General features: G+C 37.3%; 1 protein-coding gene across 2 annotated transcripts; it reads right to left on the bottom strand.

Annotated features, from left to right (window-relative positions):
- Positions 1-1,957: 1,957 nt before the first annotated feature.
- Positions 1,958-18,097, bottom strand: LOC129280434 (peroxisomal membrane protein PEX13-like). Of its 2 annotated transcripts, none has more exons than XM_064112457.1 (4): positions 17,923-18,097; positions 7,801-8,558; positions 7,187-7,312; positions 1,958-5,545 (listed from the first exon to the last, which is right to left on the bottom strand). In XM_064112457.1, exons 1-4 carry the CDS (start codon positions 18,000-18,002, stop codon positions 5,061-5,063), a joined length of 1,449 nt encoding a protein of 482 aa, XP_063968527.1. In that variant the 5' UTR covers positions 18,003-18,097; the 3' UTR covers positions 1,958-5,060. The 2 variants fall into 2 exon arrangements, with proteins under 2 accessions (XP_063968527.1, XP_063968528.1); XM_064112458.1 differs by lacking the exon at positions 17,923-18,097 and adding an exon at positions 10,566-10,744 and having other exon boundaries at positions 2,062-5,545.
- Between the last annotated feature and the right edge of the window lie 3,656 nt (positions 18,098-21,753).

Raw genomic sequence — 21,753 nt, 5'->3', positions numbered from 1 at the left:
ACTACCAGTGTGCAAATTTTTGCGGCGCTCGCGTGATCGGCGGCCGAGATCTCAGGGGGGGGGTTGAATCAACCCCCCCCCCCCCCCCCCGGCCACAGAACAGCCAAAAAAGCCCGGCCTAGTTAGGGTTAATCTTTGAACTTATAACATTTCAAATTTAAATAGCAATGACCACTCTTGATTAAATGTAGAATTTCAGTGATAGCTTCAAAGATTAGCGAGAAAATGAGGTTAAAAATCTGCATTTTACCCAATAATACCATATGCAAGTTGGATGGAGTTCTCAGTAGTACAATAGTAGTCAAGAATAAAAAAGGGATTTACACAACTTCAGGGTCCCGTAACACAGGTTGGTAATTAATCGTACGCTTATTTTTATGCTTGATTGCAATCAATCAATCAATGCTCGGCTTTGTGTTACAGGTCCCTGATTGACTAATCCACTTGTGCAAGTTTGATTGTAGTTCTACAGCAAAATAATATCCATACCACGTAAAATAATTTAACATCACATGACATCTTTACAAGACAGTGCTGAAGAAGCTTCCTGGATCACATTTATTTTCTTATGTATTTTATTGTTTTCTAAATTTCTTATGTACATGTATTTCTTTGTTTTTTCAATGGAAATTGTCGGGGACTTTATTTTGACCATAAACAAGATAAAATTAATTGATTTTAAGCAGTTGGGTCTGCATGCACTTACGAAATGTTGCGTAATTTCGGAACCGCCTACCCGGGGGTCACAATTTTGGTCTCAAAAGTTGCGCGAGAGTTGAAAGTAAAAAGTCAGCGAGCGACGCAGTCAAACAATTTCGAGCGGCGGATTTTTTCGTGAAAAATGTCGAACAGTAAGTCCAGATGATCAGATTTATTTCTAATTGTTATTTCTCTTTCTTCCTGGATGAATCAAAACATACATCGGTTTAACATCACGTGATTATACATGTAGATCCCATTAGTCAAGATATTAGAAAAGTGTCAATTGCAAAGATGCACATATAATGCATTTATGAAAAGTATCATATTGTGTTTTAATCTTTAAAAGTGCTTGTTTTTCCTTATTAAGTATTCGAAAAACTGTTACTGCTAGAAAAGAAATAATCACAGCATCATTTACAGGTTCTAGGGGCCGTTTCATAAAAATTAACATGGCTCAGCAGCCAATCACGATTAAGGTTCCCATACAGTAATGGCAGTTACGATTTTTGTGAAACAGACCCCTGTTGTCTGAATTCTTAGTATTGTAAAGTTAACATACATGTACAGTTATTCTATCATGTATTCTATCTTGAGATTGCATTACTTTGTAGGCATTCCAGGAATGAAATGATGTAAATAGATGTTATTGTACTACAAGTTGTATCAATAAACATACAAGAGATGCAACAACAAAATTGTGGTGTTTTCATGGTTCATTTCAATGTCTAGATATCCAATGAATGTTTAAAGGAAAAATTGAAATCTGTCTGAAGGAAAATGAATCCACTTACAAATGTATACACCAATCCAATTTCACTATATGGAGTACCACCTCTTCTAACTTGGGCTTCTTCAGGTTCGAAGTCTCTGGATGGAGGTCGCCATTTTCGCGGGGTTCTTTAAAATTGTGACGACAGCGATAAACTACATCTCCTAATAGTAGATATCTACGTTTGCCTATTATAGATTCTTATTTCAGCAATAAATCAAATACACATGTAAACTCATAAAAATATTATTCAAAACTTGTTTAATATTATATTATTGTTCCAAATACGATATGAGTTTTAATAATAAATTCAATACCCATATCTGCCATTTTCAAATTGGCAAATTAGCTAGCAAGAATTAATCACTAGCTAATTTGCCAATTTAGGAATCGTTAATTAGGGTGTAATATTTAATTCATCAAATTGTATTTTAAAACTATATTAAACTTCTAACAATATTTTACATGTGTATTTGATTTATTATTGGTGAAATGGAATCTAAAATGTACATAGCTACTTAGATTTTTGAACTTTTTTAATTTTGAACTAACCCCACAAATATAGCGACCTCCATCCAGAGACTTTGAACCTGAAGAAGCTTAACTTTAATAGAAGAGGTGGTGCATGTACTCCATACCGTGAAATTGGATTGGTGTATATATACATTTGTATAAAGTGGATTATTTTGATCATCGTGCTTGTATAAATGATATTATGTGGCATTTGATTTTGGGTTTCATTTTCCTTTAAAGGATTCATATCAATTTGAGAGAAGGTAATGTCTTGCCACAAAGATTTACCTAAAATGAATTAAACATTCTGTCCTAGGAAAAAGGGCAACTTGTTTTCAGAATAAGATCTGTCATCAAACTGACACTTTCAGAAGGGCCATCTGCACCAGCCTGAGTTTTAAACTGATCGCGCTATTTCTGATCCGGCAGATTTTCCTGATCTGAACGATCTTGAGATTATTTGTAATGGTGATGCAATCATCGCAATAGTTCGCTGGATTAATCTCGAGATTGCAATCCTAAGTCAACTTAGGATTATTTGCAAAATAGCGCACTATTTTCGAATTATCCCGCTAATTCGCAGGTGCAGACGCACTTGAGATTCACCTCTGGATTATCTATTCACGGCGTCAGACCATAACGCATCAAAGCCTCACTCGAGCAAGAATTGCTCTGCTTATCGCTGGTGGAGATGAGGTTTCTTGAATCTCGAGATTGAGCTAACTCGGGCTGGTGCAGCACCGCCTAGTAAGAGTAAAATCCTGTTTTTTTATATTTTTTTACCAAATACTCAATTCATTCATGCATGGCAGATTAAATATAATAAATGGTAGCTTGATAAAACTAAGAGGCTATCATGCCTGAATGACTATAAGCATACATGTGTGTTGTAATACGTGTGGAAAACCATTTTATCCAAGCAATACCTTAATATCAAGTTTTGCCATTAACACAACTTGATTACTTTATATAAAACATGGGTATAAATGAGAAAAGGGGTGGCTATACATACGTTAAAGTTACCATTGATGCTACAGTTACAATTTTTTATGAGAAGGGGCTTCTGTATAATTCTGAGCTCACTTTGTACACATTAATAACTTTGAATGTTGAACCAGTAATGAGTTATGTGTCTCGAGACACAAGAGCAAACTATAATCCAGTACAAATAAAAGATCTTACGTAAACAATTAAATCATGATTGCACCATTCCTCTTCCAAGCTTATGTCCTGTTTGAAATTGATAGAACCAAACTCTGTAATCAACGTTATCAGACTCACCAACATTTGAAAAGCAGAAAACTGAACTAATTGTTACAAGGGAGCGGAGCATCCGAGGGAGGGGGTGGGTATGGGAGGAAGTTGTCCCCCTCCCACGGTAGGGAGCTTATGCATTTTTGGATTTACAATTGTACAATCTTTTTCATACCTTGAGGAAAAGATTCAGCCTCAAGAATTACTGCACCTGAGTGTGTTCTAATTTGCTCAATCAGAATACAGACATGGATATTTGGATATGTTAAAAAAAGATAATTGACACACTAATATATGCACCAAAATCCATACAGAATCTGAACGTGCATTTTTTAGGGGAATAAAAACTTCAAAACCCGGACAATTTTGTTAAAAACTGAACGGTTAGCATTACTGCGTTATTTTATATCACAAGGACGTCTGGTTTTTCCCCTATACTGACATTGTGTAATCAGGGATATATTATGATAAACAAAATTAACTTTGCCAGAAGTTGAATATTTTGGGATCTGTAAGCTTTTGGAGAAATCTGACTTAGAAGAGGTACAGTATTACTTTCACTTGGGCGCATATTTATTTTTATATAGGTCGTCGACGTAGTTTACCTGTAGTTAGCTTTTCCCTGTGGTAATCCAGAACATTTGATTAGGATTGGTGTACATCTGTGTATCAGGACTTCAAACCTCCTCTTGTCAGAAGTATGTTTACAAAAAATATTGAGCTTTTGTGTATTAACCATGATCAATAGCACTGTATTTGGTATGGTTTGTCACTTCGGCCGGGGGCCCCGTAACACAAAGCTATGCGATAGAGTGTGGAGCTGATTTTACAATTGATCATATGCAATAACCAATGCAATCGATGGGAAATCAGCCCCATCATTACAGGGCCCAGAAGGGAGAAAACCTTTCTCTGGGTTCAACATAATCTTGAATAAGAGTTTTGTTGCACGAGTATAATAAAACTTGTATTAATAATTGATAACATGAAAAGTTTCATGTTTATGGGTCAGGAACCCATAACGTACCGTACATGTAAAGCTTATATAGTGACCAACCATAGGGCTGGGTTCTACAATTCGGTTCTGACTCTCGCCTTGCAAACAAAGGGTCGTGTGTTCGAATACCACCATGGCAAGGCTTCATTCCACAATTTGCCACTCTCGATCCAGGTGTTAAATGGGTACCCGGTAGGATGCGAAAGCCTATGTAGTATGCCTAGCAATCAAGTCTTGGAACTCCTTGTTGAAATGCTCCCCAGGGAGTCACTGTGGAGAAGATGCATACATTGTATGCGGTCTTGTCAGGATCCGATGACCGGGCTAAAAATGTATCTGTAAAAAGTGCCTTGAGACGTTGTTCCAATGTATTAAGCGCTATATAATTTCAGTGGAATATTATTACTAATGATTGTACTGATCATTGTGCATGAACAATGTAAATCTGGCCCATGATCAATCACAAAGCTTTATGTTACGGATTCCAGAGGGTTGTTTAGAAAAAACATGAGTGGTACTACTCGTATACGAAGTTAAATACCGCAGAAAGCCAAATGGGACGTTAAAGAAAATATTTCCTGAAACGAGAAGTATGACCATCCACTGTACATGATTTCCTTATGACTATGGATAGGGGTGACTGCACACTCACAGGGACAGTCAACATAGATTCTAATCTTCTAACTCCAAGTTGTTCACATCAAGTGATGAGTATTAACGGTAATGATCTTAACAATTCCTCAATAGAAATGTGCGAAATGCAACATCACTAGTTCATGAATGTCAATATTTTTCTCATATTTAATCACCTTATATCAATATATGTCAGTGTTTTTCTACTGCTCCTGGTTCTTTTGGCTCAGATCCTGAAGAGAATGTTTTATCAAAGCCGGCAAAATCTTGCTGAAGGTCGGCAGACGAAGAGTTTGAATTGTTCACATTGTCGGACCTGAAAACAAAATCCTCCCCAAGCTCATTAGAGCTCTGCCCTGCTAGGAAACCACTCTCCATGTCACCAGGAGTTGAGGAGGCATTGAAGGCATGTCCAAAGTCAGTAGAACTTTGGCTGCTTTGAAGATTACCTGCAGTCATCGCTTTACCCGGTGACCCAGAGGCTGAGATGGATGGTTGGTTTACTGGTAAGTGAGGCATCGACTGACTTGAGTTTAAAGGATTCCCTTCCTGTGTGTTCGGTGCGTACTTGCGACCTCTGCGTTTTCCCAAGATCTTGACATAGTTGGCAGGAACAAGGCCGATCTTCTCACCACCTTTGCTGGCTAGTAACCAGCCACGGACCTTGGGTTGTTGATCTGGATAAAAAATCATTACATCAACATATCAGATTGCAATGTTCATTAATATGTTCACATATATGGTTAAGCTTGAGTTGCACAGGGCAGTCAATCAGTGCTTGCCCGAAGATGGCGGTCACAGGTGCAAATCTGTCCAGACCAGTGGACTGCTAAAATAAAAAATACATAATGAATTATTCAACTCAATTTAGGCCTACAGTATATTTCCTTATAGATTTACATATAAATTTTTTAACATGATACTATCCTTCCTAAACCTTGATCAACCAGGTAGAGTTATGAAAATAATAGTATGAAGCAGGATTTCTCAATTTTCTCGCTTGAAATTATGGGCCCAAAAATTCATAATCCCAATGCGTGTGCACAGCCATTTTGTTCTCTCTTTTTTTTTGGGGGGGGGGTCACAGTTACACTGCAAATTGCTGACGCCCTCTACGTTCCTTAGTCACAAACAGAACAAAATGAATACCAATTACAACTGCCTAAACTTGAAATATGGTACCTTTTCATATCACTAAAACATTATTTGCAGAAATTATTTTGGGTCAAACATCATTTAATTGTCTGACCTTAATCCAAACAGAGAGGATTCTATGAATGCTGCAATTTTTTTTAATTAACCTTAAAAAATTATGGTTTGATGTAGAGGACAATATAAAATCTGGCTTGAAATGCAATGAAATACAGATATTTTTCCAAAGAAAAATGGTTTTGAAGTGTCATCCCAAACAAATATTTTAATCACTATTAAAGCTGAAAAAGTAGTACATGTATGTGTACAGTTTAATGTTTGACCTTTATCCATTAGTGATGATTGTGGTTTATACAGCTGGTAATAATAAAATGTATGCATCCTCCTGCAGCTCTACTGCACCTCTAAACAAAATCAACTTATTCCCAAGCTGGTTCTCAATAGTTTGTTTACTGAAAGAAATAAACAAAACCCAACTATCATTATATAAAATCTGAAAACAAATCATATATAAGGGTCTGATAATCCATTTTATCAGAGTGTACTTGGACCTTTGATACATTTATAAGCCAACATGTTCACACTGAACATGCAGGATAATCATACATGTAGTACATTTACATCCCTATCCCTTTCATGATTATTATGCCCAATGTACACTTAGCAGCAAACTAGGGCTCCACATTATGGTGCAATTTTTCAGCTCACCACTTTAATATTGGTGCTTTAGGCAGTGATTTTATTGCATTGCTTTATTTATAATGTATAATACAGTGAATATTCATGAAAAGTTGCCAAACATGAGGGTACATACATGTACATATACCTGTATGCATATGATATATCACGTACAGTACTACAGTGCACAATGGCGTTTTATATTCTGATGCCATTTTGGGGGTGAAAAACCCCCTCCCCACCACTCCACCGTCAACACAGCAGCTGGGTTGGGTTAACCCTAATAGTCCCAGGTATTTTGAGTCTTGCACAGGTTGAATGCTGTTGCGCAATTTTGTAATAGCATATGGTACATGTACCTGGGAGTTGCACATTTGGTTTCAACAGATTTACCACAAGAAATGTTGAGGGGGTCATAATGCCTCCCTCCCCTTCCCGGACAATTGGGGTTGTGATTTTTAAATGATGAAAAAAAGTAAAGAGCATACCTTTAGGTGCCAAGTTGAGAACATCTCCACTGTGAAATGAGAGCTCTTTCTCCGAATCACCATCAAAATCATACTCTGCTCTTCCAACTACATGATCCTCTTCACCTGTAGCCCAGTCAGGACATTCTGTAGCAAAGAAAACATCAAAGTGAAAACATCAAGGTCAAAATCATCAAAGTCAAATCATCAAGGTCACAGCAGCAAGGTTAAATCATCAAGAATAATACTCAGATGTTCCAAGCACACCATCACCTTCATATGTAGCCCAGTCAGAACAACCTGTATCAAATCAGGAACGTCAAATCATCAAGGTCATCAAAGTCGGAAAAGCAAAGTCGAATCATCGGGGTCAAATCCTGAAGGTCAAATAATACAACTACATGTATACTCTCTCATTTCCTAATGACTATATAATTTATTATTCCAGTCTCTTGCTTTTCAAAGGGAAGATGATCAACATGGACATTGTTATAACAGATGTTTTGTTTTTGGTTTTCAATCACCTAAAAACATCAAAACTTTATTCACATTTGTTGGCACCCCAAAAGCTACTTGGTGTTAGAAAGAATTTAAAGATAGACTTGAAGATAGACAAAAACTAAGCGATGACTTACCCTCTGGTTCTTCTTCACTTGAAGACAGTAGTTTCCAGATGATGTAAGGACCTCCAACAACTACAGCAAAGAACATGAAGATTGGCCATGAGGGCGCTCTCTTCTGCTTCCCTCCGGATGGCATCAATGACACTGCTCCTTCCGCTGCTTGGCTTTCTGCTTCCAACCATATTTCCTCTGCAAACTCATGAGTCCTTAACCCTAACAGAACCAGTAACTTCCTGTAGATGTACCGCAGGAACCTGAAGAGGGCTATGGCGGAGAAGATCTTTGCAAGATGAATCTTCAGACGGGAGAAGTGTTCAGCAACACCAAGGACAGCTCTGAAGCTGTTGTATACCGTTTGGAAGGTAGACTCGAGCATCATGCTGACGGATGCAAACGCTTGGACGATACTCTCTATCGACTGAAAGGCAGGTCTGCTGCTTTCTTCTGCTTGCTGAACAAATCGACTGTATGGCTCGTTACCCGCGCCCATCCCTCTGCCATACCCCATACCACCATACATGCCTCCTCCAGATCCACCATACATCCCACCGTATCCTCCATACATTCCTCCCCCATAAGACCCCATCCCCATCCCTCCATATGAGCCTCCATACCCATAGCGATTCACCATACTACCTGACATGAGAGAGCTTTGTTGGCTAGGTCTGGTGGGAAGTGGTGGGGGTGTTCGCTGCACAGATGCTGGAGAGTGGTAGTTCCTCTGGGTATTTGGTAAGCCTGTGGTTGACCTTTGGTTGACATGCTGGTTGCTAAAAACAATAAAAAATATTTAAAAAGGTCAATAGCGCCATAAAAGAGTGTTAATGTACAATAATACTCTCAATATCCCTACATGTAATTCTCACTCACATGTACGATGGCTATATTAAAATAAATTGCAACAAAAATAGAGGTTCAGTCGGCAAGGAAATAACTCTTTTCCCACATGTACTCGAGGACTACCAGTTGAGGCACAGAGCCAATACCGGAAAAAAGTTTCCCATATCAGAGATTCGGTTTGCAAACAGTATCTAAAAAGCAATTTTCCATCTTTTAAGATTGGAACATACTGAGGTGTTTTGACACTTTAACCTTGAAATTTACCTTGTGGATCATCATCATGTGACCTTGACATTATTTTTCATGAAATAAAAGCCCCGATATATTCCTCATGATATATTGAACTTTCAGAATCGCAACATTTTTTGTTTAGGAGCAAATTACATTTAAATTATGCATAGTGCAACATGTAAACACTCAAAATACTCAGAAATTAGAAATTGAAAAAAAAAAAATGAAAATTGCTGTTTGATGTAAAAATCTAAATTCCGCGAAAAATCAGAGATCTCACACCCCTGCATTAAACAGTAATCGAGTAGGGTGTGCTACATGTAGCACACCCTTTTCTTCATAGACACTGTATAAAGCGTAGGTCGAACCTCTACCATTACGAGCCCTATGGCTGACATCAGTCTGTGTTAGAGGTAAACAAAAATCAGAGAATGTTTAAAACCTCCCCCGAAACAGTGGATATATAAGTCTAGCTTCCAGGTTGCCTTCATTCGAAAGGAACTCTAAGCGTAAAGGCTGAAGCCCGTCTCACACTGTGCGATCCAATACGACATTACTTTTGAATAAATCACATTTTGCATTGAATATTAAAGTTCCAAAAAGAAATATATTTATTTGAGGCTCGACATAATGTTAGGAATAATGAAATCATAATTTTAATTTGCGGCAAGCCCTGTTGTCGGAGTATAGTTCAAATCGGCTTCAAGTCACAGCCGATGATGTCATTACTGTTTGGAATGGAATTTGCTTTTATTCCTACATTGAGGCTCGAACTACATTGGATTTTGATTTCTGACCTCAGATCGCGAAGATTTTATCGGATAGGTGGAACGGAGGGTAGCGGTAGTGAAGTGTAGTGGAGCATATATATGAACCCTCGCCTGAGCCCGAGGTAGGCAAAGCCCGCCAAAGCTAAGGCGGCTGATTGATACATATTGTAGGCCCTAATACTTATTACTACAGTACAGTATACAACCAATCACTATAAATTATAGTATAATAAACAATGCAAACATTTGGCAAGATACAATTTAAGGGTATTTATAACAAACGGTTAGATAAAACCTTGGATCTCATGTAAAGTGAATTGCTCGTATTCTGAAGTCAGGTTTAAATTAGTTTAGTTTAGTTTACTCCAACGATGTTGTAGGACTAAGTAGTGCTGTAGCTCGGATCACCTTCCGAACTGAATCCCGACGGGTTGAGCTGGTTCGGTTCGGAAATTACGAACCGGGCTACACTGCCAAGCTCTCTCAACCCGGAAAATTAACCCGAATGCTTTACAACTTGTTTCCGTCATCGCGATAAAACTAAAAATCCATTTAATTGTTTAACCCTAAAATGGCCGGGGGGGGGTTGAATCAACCCCCCCCTCAACATTTTCTGCGATCATTCCGCCGCATCAAATTTTTTGACCGCGCCACTCACAGAGTTTATACTTTTAAGTCTCGCGCATCTTTTGAGACCAAATTTGTGACGCACGGGTACGTGGTTCCGAAATTACGCAACATTTTGTAAGTGCATGTCAGACCAAAATTTTACCATACAGCCTTGTAGATTATGTCACACAATACCAGAGTGCAAATTTTTGCGGCGCTCGCACGATCGGCGGCCGAGATCTCAGGGGGGGTTGAATCAACCCCCCCGCGGCCACAGAACAGCCAAAAAAGCCCGGCCTAGTTAGGGTTAAATATCAATCTATTCACCTGCAACGCCTTACAAAGTTAGAGGCAGACTCAAGCCAAGCCTTTCCGTCCATGGCCCTAAGTACTTAGCTATGTTTTTTCCAGCCCGATATAATCCAGCGTAAAGCAATCTTTGCGAGCCGGCCATGCTCCCCTGCGCTTTGCTGCCTGCCCGCCCTGCGCCTATTCTGTGTACATGTGGCTGTGCGACTGTACTGTGCCGTTATTACAATGTGTGTGTATTATGTGTCCATATAGTGCACGTTGAATGCATGTGTATGGAGTCATGTGATTGATCACATGGTCAGGAATGGTTTCAATCACTTGCTTGATCGAGGGCCGGTTGTCATGTTTAAATTAATTTTCTTCGTTTTGTGAGCTACATGTTTGTAATCGGTGGTGGTCATAAAGAAGTCCAAATGAAAATTTTGTTTCCTTCGAGATGATTGTGATGACAATCAAATGACTTTTTTTGTGCAAGAGGTGAAATATATATGTTCGTCCCCCCCCCCCCCTTTGTGTGTTTTTTTTTAAGGGGGAGGGGGACTGGAAGAGTTATGGTTAGTGTCGTGATGATTGCTATACTTAAGGCTTATCTACCATAGTTTATTTAATGAATAACTGTTGGCTTCCATTTCAAAAGAAACCAAATACATTTAGTCCAAAACATTTGACATATGAAAATGTCATCCATCTTTTATTTGATTTTGTCAGTGATCACATGATGTAGTAGTAGCAACCCAAGTAGCAATACCCATTTATTTGTTTTTCTTTTTTGAATTTTGACAATCTTCCTATCAAGAATATCATCATTCTACTGTTCGCTTTCACTTATGCAATTTTTAAATCGTCTGAATTAGGCCGGGTGGCCGACCGCTGTCTATAAGTGACAAAGGGAGAGAGAAAAAAAAAACAGCGTCATGATAAACTTTTGACCATTATTTTGACCGAGAAAGGAAGGGAGAGTAGGTGAAAGCTTGTAGATTAATTATCAAGAAAAAGTATTGGCACATGGTGTGTAAACAAAAGATAAGATTTTGGGGCGTGTGTCCTCTTTTGAGGACAAGGTCAGAGGGGTGATGTCAGTCACAGTAGTTACAGTCAAGTAGGTCAAAAAATTACATTTTTTGCACAACACACATCAAATTAAACTGGTCCGGGTAACCAAGCCAAACCGAGACGGACTTTGATTCTAATAGAATTTCCGAGCCGATTTCGGGCCGAGTTGAAGGCTCCGAGCTACAGCACTAGGACTAAGCCTGTTCATCGATCAAAGTAGAATGTCTATTGCTGCTCTCCTTCAGAAAAAATTTGATGCGCTACTTATGTTGGCAGGGAGGGGTGGCAGGGCCCACTTGTTCACTGCAACCATCCTGCCTGTGGGGAATCTACAGGTAGGACTATGGTATGCCAATGCTGTACATACATGTAGCACACACTTTAAAAAATCATTTAAATATCACTTTTGTGACCAAAATTACTAATTTCCATACAGTTGCAATTTATTTTCATTAGTAACTTGGGAATAATTTTTGTGTTCACCAGAGCATCAAAAACTTGAATTTTTGGTATATTTTTGTGTACACCCTCTATTGGTGGTGTAGGACTGTTATTTTGACATTTGGTTTCTTTGATAGTTATTTATAGTTCAAGCTTTGGTATTTAGTTCAGCTTTGTTTACATTCTTCATGCTTCTGTTGTCATCATTTACATTTGACTTTCAACCCGCTTCTCCTGTCATTCCTTCCCTATTCAGATGTGTTCATTCATTACATTCCCACATCTGATTCTTTTGTTCAACATTCTTATTATGTAATCATCCCAACATCTTATTCATCTCCATCCTCCATCTCTTATTTGTTATTTCTATGAATTAGACTTTTCCACTTTCAGTTGGCTTCTCCATTCTCTTTATTTTCATCGGTTGATTTTGTGTAATTTAAATTAAGCCTGAGTCGAATCGATTTTAAAATCGGTGTTCGATCGATGTCATCGAGCGCCGGTGCAGATTTTGCAAAATCGGTGCATTGAAAACAAAATAAAAAAATACGCCGGCCGGCCGGCCGATTCGTTTGGTTCCCACAATCAATCATCAAAATAAACAGAAATGTCCAACTTGACTACTAGTACTACTTACTTGATTTGTATTCCCCCCAAAATGAAACCAATTGTGTAATTATGATGCCTATTCACCATTAATTTGAAGTTTATTTCGATCATAGTTCGAGTCTTACTCGTCTGCTCGTGCCGAGATAATTTATGCACGATGAATTCATGAATGGAAGTCATCGATCGTGCAGCACATGCGCTGTACTGTGCTTTAATCAAAACAGAAAATGGCCGGAAAATTGACGCAATCAACGTAAAATAAACCTTGCTATCATGAACAATACTAATATCATGACCATAGAACATTATTTAATCGTAATATTTGACAATAATTTGCATATGATAATCAATAATATGAATTTAGAGCTTGATGTGAAACGTTTGTATTTTGTTTCAATTTTCAATGACGGACATCACATGACGATCGACTTGAGCGAGTGCACTTGTCTAAAAAAAAATTATCACGTCAGGATTGATTCTCGAACATTGTCAACATGCAGAAACTTTTTCAAGATCGTAATATCTCCATATAATAACATTTTACATGACAAACCAGAGTAAATTGCGTGATATTTTTTTCCATCAATTTGAAGCTAATTTTTGCCCAACTTCGGGCTCTGATTTTCATGAATGGAAAATATGTCCTACGTCAACGAACGCCCATGCGCATTGTGCTTCTTTTTCTCGGAGCTAGCTAGGGCCAGAGATGGAATAAAAATAAAAAATAATGCCAGTATAATACTATAAATACTTCCATATGAACATGACATGCTTTGCTGACATTGTATGGCCATAAAATCTTATTAAATCGTAATTATTTAACATCCAATAATAATTAATATGAATTTAGTGCTCGATCCGAGACATATTTATTTCGATCGCATGCTCTGATCTTGTCTTGTGTCTAAACTTAAGAAAATATGGATTATCATAACAGGATTAATTCTCGAACATTGTCATTATTCATATTCCACAATATTTCCTCACAATCGTTATATCAGCATTGAATACCGATTCAAATGACCATCCAGAGAAAATTACGTATTTATTCCCGTCAATTTGGAGCTCATTTTGGATCTATAACTACACAATCTCAGGCAAGTTACAGTGCTCCCGCTGGTTGCACTTTTTTGCTGGCGCTGGCTCTGGCCGGGGCTGCGGGCGGGGCTGGTGTGTGCGAGTCTGGACCGCGAATGCTAGTTGACCGAAAAATCGTTTGGATCGACTCTGCGTGATTCATTTCTTTGATATTGTTTCATTTTAAACTTATATATTGTCATCTGCAAATATCATTGTTGATGATATTTTGGGAAGAATTTTGCATTGGTCCTCGGCTTTTTTGTGTTTTGTGATCATGGAAAATACAAACGAACTTTGCTCTGTCATCTGCTTGTGCAACGCTCACCCAGCCAGCGCATACCGTCAGTGCATGCAATGCGTGCATAGCGCATTGACGCGACGGCCGGAGCAAAAAAAATATGGACTCGATTTTCCCCGCCGCGCCTTCAAAATTCGATTCATCGATGTTCGATCGAATTAAAGCTGTCGAATACCGGTTTTCAAAATAATCGATATGACTCAGGCTTAATTTAAATATATATGCTAATTTTGTAATGCAATTATGAGTTTTACTGAGGCAAGGAAGCCCAGCAAATAAAGCAGTGCACTACCAGACTTCATCGAGTTAAGTTCAATTTGTTCCTGTGTCTTCATAATTAAGTTCCATCTTCTCCTCTCCGTTTGCTTCTGTTTGATGTATGATAGAGCTTGTGTTATTCCCTTCTTCAGTTAAACATTTATTTCCCCCTTAAGACTTGTATTATTTTCAACCCCACAGTGGCAAGTAATATGGCAAAAAAAAATTCATTTTTCAATCTCTATTTTTAATTAAGAAAAAATAATTTAAAGATTCAAATTTATATAAGAGCCAAGTTATGATGAATAGCTGTATTGGAAACTGACAGTGTAAGAAAATCAAGCATTTGTCCCATAGAAAAAGAGAAAATAAGCCAAAATTGCCACCCTTATTTTGCCACACATGGAGATGTAACCATTATATCATAACCTTGTTCATTGAATGAGTGGATGTAACTGAGAACAATGTTATATCATAACCTTGTTCATTAAATGAGTGGCAGGGCCAGGGTATCGTAGACAGCAAAAAATTCCATGAGAACACACACGAGAATCGAAAATCACTCAAAATCATAGGCAATCTTCTCCTAATGCTTAGACCGCGGTCTAACTCTGTGCTGAAATTACGGGGAGCCAAAAATATGTTCATGTATAGATCTATTGCTTACGACTTACAATTACATGATTTACTATTTTGTTTCCTTTTGGCTTTGCTTTCATAATAATACTTTGAAATACTTCACTCCTCTTCAGAGTTCAGTTATCATTTCCAGACAATTATGAACAATATGGATGTCATTATGAGTGAGTTAATAAATTGGATGTGTATTGTAATTGTTAGGGATTTGTGCTGCAACTAGTACTAGCTCTCCATAGTTACACCACAACTTTAAACCAGGGTTTAATTTAAACCCGGGTTCAGAATACAACTTTAAACTAGGGTTTAATTTAAACCAGAGTTCAGAATACGTACGGGTCAATGAATCATGCATGCTCGTAATTAGACCAAAAGCTTCAGTCTCTGTATTATGGTTGTTCCGCTGAACTGCGTTGGCTCACTCACCAATACATACCGTAAGTAACGGTCTATTAACCGTACGTTTTTCTCGGCGGGATAGAGGGGTATGAGCCACGGGTAATAAGAAGCGATTATTAAACGCACCCACCTTCATAACACTCATTTCGACTTTTATTCTCGGTTCAAAGCAGCGAAGTTCCCTGGCTAAGTTCAAAGAGAAGCCAAGCATACTCGGTAATATTTTGTCACAGCTGAGCGAGCGCGAGAGTTGAGTTAGCTGAGCTAGCTTGCGTTGTATTGTGGTAATAGTGCGACTTAAGCTGGCGCTATTCATTTTAACCCTCGATCCCCTCTAAAGTCCTGTTTCGCGCCAGCTTATTTTTTCTTTCCCGTTTGCTTTTCATAAGATAGCATGTACACCACGCAACGAGAGAGACGGCACGAAGCCGTCAAAACAACTGTAAAAAATGCCAATTTCTTTGTTCTTGAACCTTCCTTCCAGTAATCCCGTATCCAAAATTCATGCTAAGACATCGAATGCTAGACAAATTCTGAAAGTGATTGTGAGTTTGTGATGCAAGAAATGTGAATATTTCTTCCTCCTACGGCGGGAAAGACACAGATCATTATTTGATAAGATGTACTGGTACCGTATCGTAGTTTGCAATGTACAAGAACAGCAGTGCTGTGTGTGTGTACACTGTGACTGTGAGGTGAGTGAGTGTGTAAGTGGCCAATATTGTCGGGACCTTTCTTTCTTGCAAACATTTGTAGATGAATTGATCAAGAACAGCAGATTTCCGCATACCGGTAATCTCTTTGGATACTTTGAAATCTTTAACTTAGTTTTTTTTTTTTTTTTTTTTTAGTCCAAAGTTGGGGGTGCGGTTAAAGGGATTGTTTAACTTTGTGAGCAGCTGATTTACAAAATTCTCAAACTGAGACAAAACATGTGTATGAGTGCATGTATTTGTCCCCAAAAACCCTGAAACAAACCACAATATAGAATGAAAAACTCTAATTTAGATACAAGTAGCAATTTATTAGCTTGATTTTGAGAACCGTCTAGTAGACAGGTTAAGCTTATGACCAGTTTACTCCAATTCAAAAAGTCCGTTGGCTATTTTGACTGCCTTCTGTTGTGTGTATCTCCTATTTACACACACACGCTATTAGCTGCACTGAACATTCAGTGTATACCTAGTACACACTGTATGTAGGCCATGCTGTGTTCATCTAGAGTTCGTGTGTTGTGGTGCACAGGTTCACTGTATACACATGTCATAGTTATTGAAACCAACTCCCAATTATTTTCAAACTTTGGTTTACATCTTTAAGGTTTTAAAATTGATCCTGTGGATATAATACTTTCATGACTTTGAAACTTTTGGGATGGTATTTTTACACTATAAGCCTAATGTTAAGCCCATTTTCAAGAACCAAAATGAGAATTTTTTAAATCAGAACAAAGTGAAATGATCACTTTAATCCACGGACGCGACGCTCGCGTCCGTAACGTTGGGGAATTACAATAAGAAACAAGATGGCGGCGTAAACATCGGGCAAGTCTCTTCTGTCTTTTCACAATATTTTCTCATTTTTTTGATGAATTCTTGTTTAAAAATAACGAGAGCGTATAAATGTCGGAAATGAAGTTTTATCCCATGTACATCAGACTCAGAGGCAGAGCTAACCCAGAGAGCTCCCGCCCGCACAGCGGGCGGGAGCCCAGAAGCTTACCGTGTATTTTACCATTGTCACCGGACTAGGGTGATTTATGGTCTAAATATTTCTCCAAATGAATTGTGAAAACAGAAAGTATACAATTACCACGATTATATGGATGAAGGTCTAACGAGTGGCAGATTCCTGACATCTGGGCACAGTCTGGAACCCCAAAAAAACGAAAAGTTCTCTCCTTCTACCCCGTCTCGATCGGCCATTTTCGTTAAAAATCGTAACAAAATGGCCGATCGAGACTGGGTAGAAGGAGAGAACTTTTCGTTTTTTTGAGGTTCCAGACTGTGCCCAGATGTCAGGAATCTGCCACTCGTTAGACCTTCATCCATATAATCGTGGTAATTGTATACTTTCCGTTTTCACAATTCATTTGGAGAAATATTTAGACCATAAATCACCCTAGTCCGGTGAAAATGGTAAAATACACGGTGAGCTTCTGGGCTCCCGCCCGCTGCGTGGGCGGGAGCTCTCTGGGTTAAGGCAGAGCTAGATCTTTTTTTAGTTTTAGTTTTAGTTTACTTTTAGAACAAAATAGAAGGAAAGTAGAAATCTCGGGGGCGAAAGTTTCAGGGTTTTTTGCGGTACACGCAGATGAATAGGTAGGACTCCCTGGCTTCGTTTAGAGTAAGCCTACGTAGTACGTTAATAAATTATTTTTACTCTCAAGAAGCCGCCTGGCTAATATGGGCGGAGTCAGACTCAAGTCAAGGACTCCTTGATCACTCGATACATGAATCACTACGCATCGGACTACACAGAGCTTTGCAGCGAGAATTCACTTCGGTGCCACATAAATCCATCTCTGACCAATAACGACCATGAAATAGACTTTGTTATTAATACTATAAAAGTGAAATAAAATAAAGAACCACTTACAGCATTGCTTGGTCGGCTGGATATCCTAAAGAAGGATTTATTGAGCCTCTTTTCTCCCATGGTTTCGGCGGAGCGGCCATTGCTAAATCTGCTATTAAAATCTGCTAGTTAGAATTTGTATTACGTCATGACGCGACGGGTCATGGCCTCGATCTTATATATCTAGCTCTCGATCTCCCCCCCCCCCCCCCCTCTAGGTACATTCTCCACAAAAGTGCACCAATAGGATTGGACAAACTTTCAAATTTTGACATACGAAAATTAATTAAACTCATTTGAATTCAGAAACTTTAATACTTCGAGAACACATAACAACAAACGGGTGATTTTTGACCCCAACATATTTTTCAAGAAATAGCATTGAACTTGAACACCTTTTTACATAGTTTTTACCACCCGTCAGATACGTTACCATTAGGCCTTAGACAAGAAAAATCGCTGTGGATGTATCATTTGTGGACCAATAGTATCAGTAAATATTTCAAAGTAAACGTAACTAATATACACACATGATTAAAAAGTAATTCTTGACATTTGATTGGTCGAGATGTATCAAAATGATAAATGTTATAAGTCTGTAAGTCAAAATCAGCCCGAAAAAAATAGTATATTTTCAGATAAAATACATTACCTAAATTGCAATTCATATCTCTAATACAATTTGATCTTATATTGCTTTGAAACATTAATAAAAATCATACATAAATACTGAAATTATTAAAGAAATTTCATTGTAAGCACACTTTACTACAGATTTTATACATTCTGAATTACAAGAAAAGAGAAAATTGGTAACGTATCTGACATACTTCCACAAAATTTCGTTTACTGTGGTTTATATCTCAAGATAACGATAAACTCAATCGTGCAATATATTTTACATCCAAACGAATTATCAACTACGAACATTCAGATTTATAATCCCGATTAAAAAACACTACTCAGTAATGCAAAGTCATGTATTCATCTATAGCATATATACGTGCATGCAAATATATAACTGTAATATGTCAATATGGTAACGTATCTTACAGACATCTATACTACAAAATATTGTTACTGTGACGCAATTACATAATTATGTTCTGTTTGAAATGTATGAGCTAAACTTTTGATTTAAAGTGCACAACGTACTTAGTCCATTTCCTTCTATAAACTCATTGATAAGATATCTAACACTATTAAGATGGAACAATATCATCAAATTTATTACCTGCGAGTGCAAGGCAAATATATAACTGTAATATGTCAATATGGTAACGTATCTTACAGACATCTATACTACAAAATGTTGTTACTGTGACTTATAATAGTAACATGCGTAAACTCACTCTTGCATTTTGTCTTACATCAAAATGTTATATCCACCTCGAACATAATGATTATTTATGATGATCACCTTGACATAGTTCAGTAAATAAAATTATGCATCGATAAACAAACACAGACAAAATTAACCTAAGACATAATTATAATACTGTTTCAAATATATGACCAAAGCTTTTGATTTCTAATGTGTACAGTCTATTATGTAGCTTTGTTAACTTTTAATGAAATATGTAACATCATGCAGTTTGGAAAAACATGATAAATTTGATTACATCCGAGTGTTTAGACGAATATATAACTGCAACGTAGGGTAACGTATTTGACTGTTGATAATTTAAACTTATAAGTACAATGTTATTTCACTTGGGCTATACTTGGTGTTTCGGCTCTGCTCCTAAAAAAAGAACCTTCTTAAATTGTATAAAAGATCTCATTCTTAACAATTAATCACGCTGAATAGTTATAAAAAGATTTGTATAAATTAATGTGTTTCCACATGTTCTGTCATAAAATTTGTTTTTAAAATTTAAAGAGAGCCAAGGAGCTATACGGTAGATAGTGGTGGTAACGTAGCAGACACAACTCTCAAGTAATTAAAATGTCTTTGTAGCACATCTGATTCATCATCCACTCAAATATTTCGGTACATTAAAGCTTACACTATATTGACGGATTCTACTTTTTCATATTTTTGTACATTCAGAGAGCCAAGACAAAACAACTAGACTACGGAATCGAAATATTCTCCTTCCACATATCAGTTGACAATTAACATTATGTTGCCGCTTGTACATGATGTGGCACGTATTAAAGCAAAAAGCCGGGTAAAAAAATGATTAGCATGATTTAAGAAGGATAATACAAACCGGATAACAACCGACAGCAAGTAAGGAAAATATTATATTTCAAAATTTCACATTTTCAGAAAACATATTCTAATGAGCAAGTTGTTAATGTCATCCCCTCATAATTTGTCACGTTTAAATGACATTTTGGATTGTTTTTGCCAGCATTGAGGCAACCATACCCCTTTAAGATATGTCAGAACAAATATTTAAGAACAAATAGCATCTCTCATTCATTTTGTTTTAATTTGGGGTTAGTTGAATAGGAAAACTTTACTGTATCATATTTGATAAATGGATTTTTTAAAGGATTTCTGTAAATTAAATGTGAAGAAAATTGTAAGGGAATTACATCATTAACTTGCTCATAAAAAAAGAAATGTTTTCCGAAAAAAAATTAATAACGTCATTATTTTCCTTTTTTATTAAAATATGCCATTTTCATCATTCTTGCATCACAGGGAAAGGATTCCTTTTCTTTGTAAATTGTTCGAAAAATGGGAGGATATGGAAAGTGCATAAATACAAGTAATGCTGTCCAAATATTTGTCACCTGCAAATTCTAATATTGATCCTTTTACTTAATTTGTGCTTCTTTATATTTTTTGGCCAAATCTTCGATTAGTGTCAACTGTTCGATGGTTAACTCAGATTTTCTCTCTGACTTTCCGGATCTCAGCACGCGTTTTACCCATGTCTTTTTTTTCTCTGAAATAAACGAGAGACAGACAGAGAGGAAAAATATCAGCATGGGATTTTTATATGTACATTATTTTATAATTAATAACAAATAAATATAAAATAGTTAGTCGTCGTGTACGTAAAAACATGACATTAATATCTAATAAGATACGTTACCAGTCGGGTAAGATACGTTACCGTGCCTATCTGGTAACATTCTAATGTTCATGCGAGCTATCACACACACTAAACAATCGCATGCATACGTGTTAGATGTCTTAAGCCTATATGTAACTGTTCCATCAACTTCAAATAACTCTCAAATGTATCATAGTACTCAAACAGATAAATGAACTATATTCTGTCAATATTCAAAAAATGAAAATTCTTACCAACCACGTAGCTGGGATGAATAACAAACGGCGAGAAGCCTTACATCTCCCTCAGACTCTCAGCACGTAACGCTCAATGCTTTGAAGGGTGAAGAAGCGCTAAAAGCATGTGCAAAATTAGAGAATGCGCGAATGGGCCTATCAACGCGCAATGCGGTAACGTATTTGACGGTAACGTATTTGACGGCCTTTAGGATCAACCTTGTGTTTTCACAAAATAACAACCTTTTCTTTCATAACTCCCATGTATTACCATAAGCAATGTAGAGTGCTCTAAAACAAAATACATTATAACTTTGTTAACCAAGTTATTTTTCTGTAATAGAGCAAAGTTTCAGTAACGTATCTTATTTTACCTTATGGTAACATACACAATTGAAAACTTTGTGTCTGAATATATTCATTATTATAGAGATTCAGTATACACTATTTGTATTTATATAGCCTTGAAATGGACTTATTCACTACACCGAAATACAGATCACTGCATTATTGTCTTCGTTCTTTTTAGGGTATCATACAAAAAGTAACGTATCTTATCCCGATTTGGAGACACCTTCGCTAAGACCGCAGGAAAAAATATA

This window comes from Lytechinus pictus, chromosome 17, assembly GCF_037042905.1.
Source record: "Lytechinus pictus isolate F3 Inbred chromosome 17, Lp3.0, whole genome shotgun sequence".
Lineage (NCBI taxonomy): Eukaryota > Metazoa > Echinodermata > Echinoidea > Temnopleuroida > Toxopneustidae > Lytechinus > Lytechinus pictus.
Note: the sequence above shows the minus strand (reverse complement) of the source record. Positions and strands in the feature narration are given on the sequence as shown.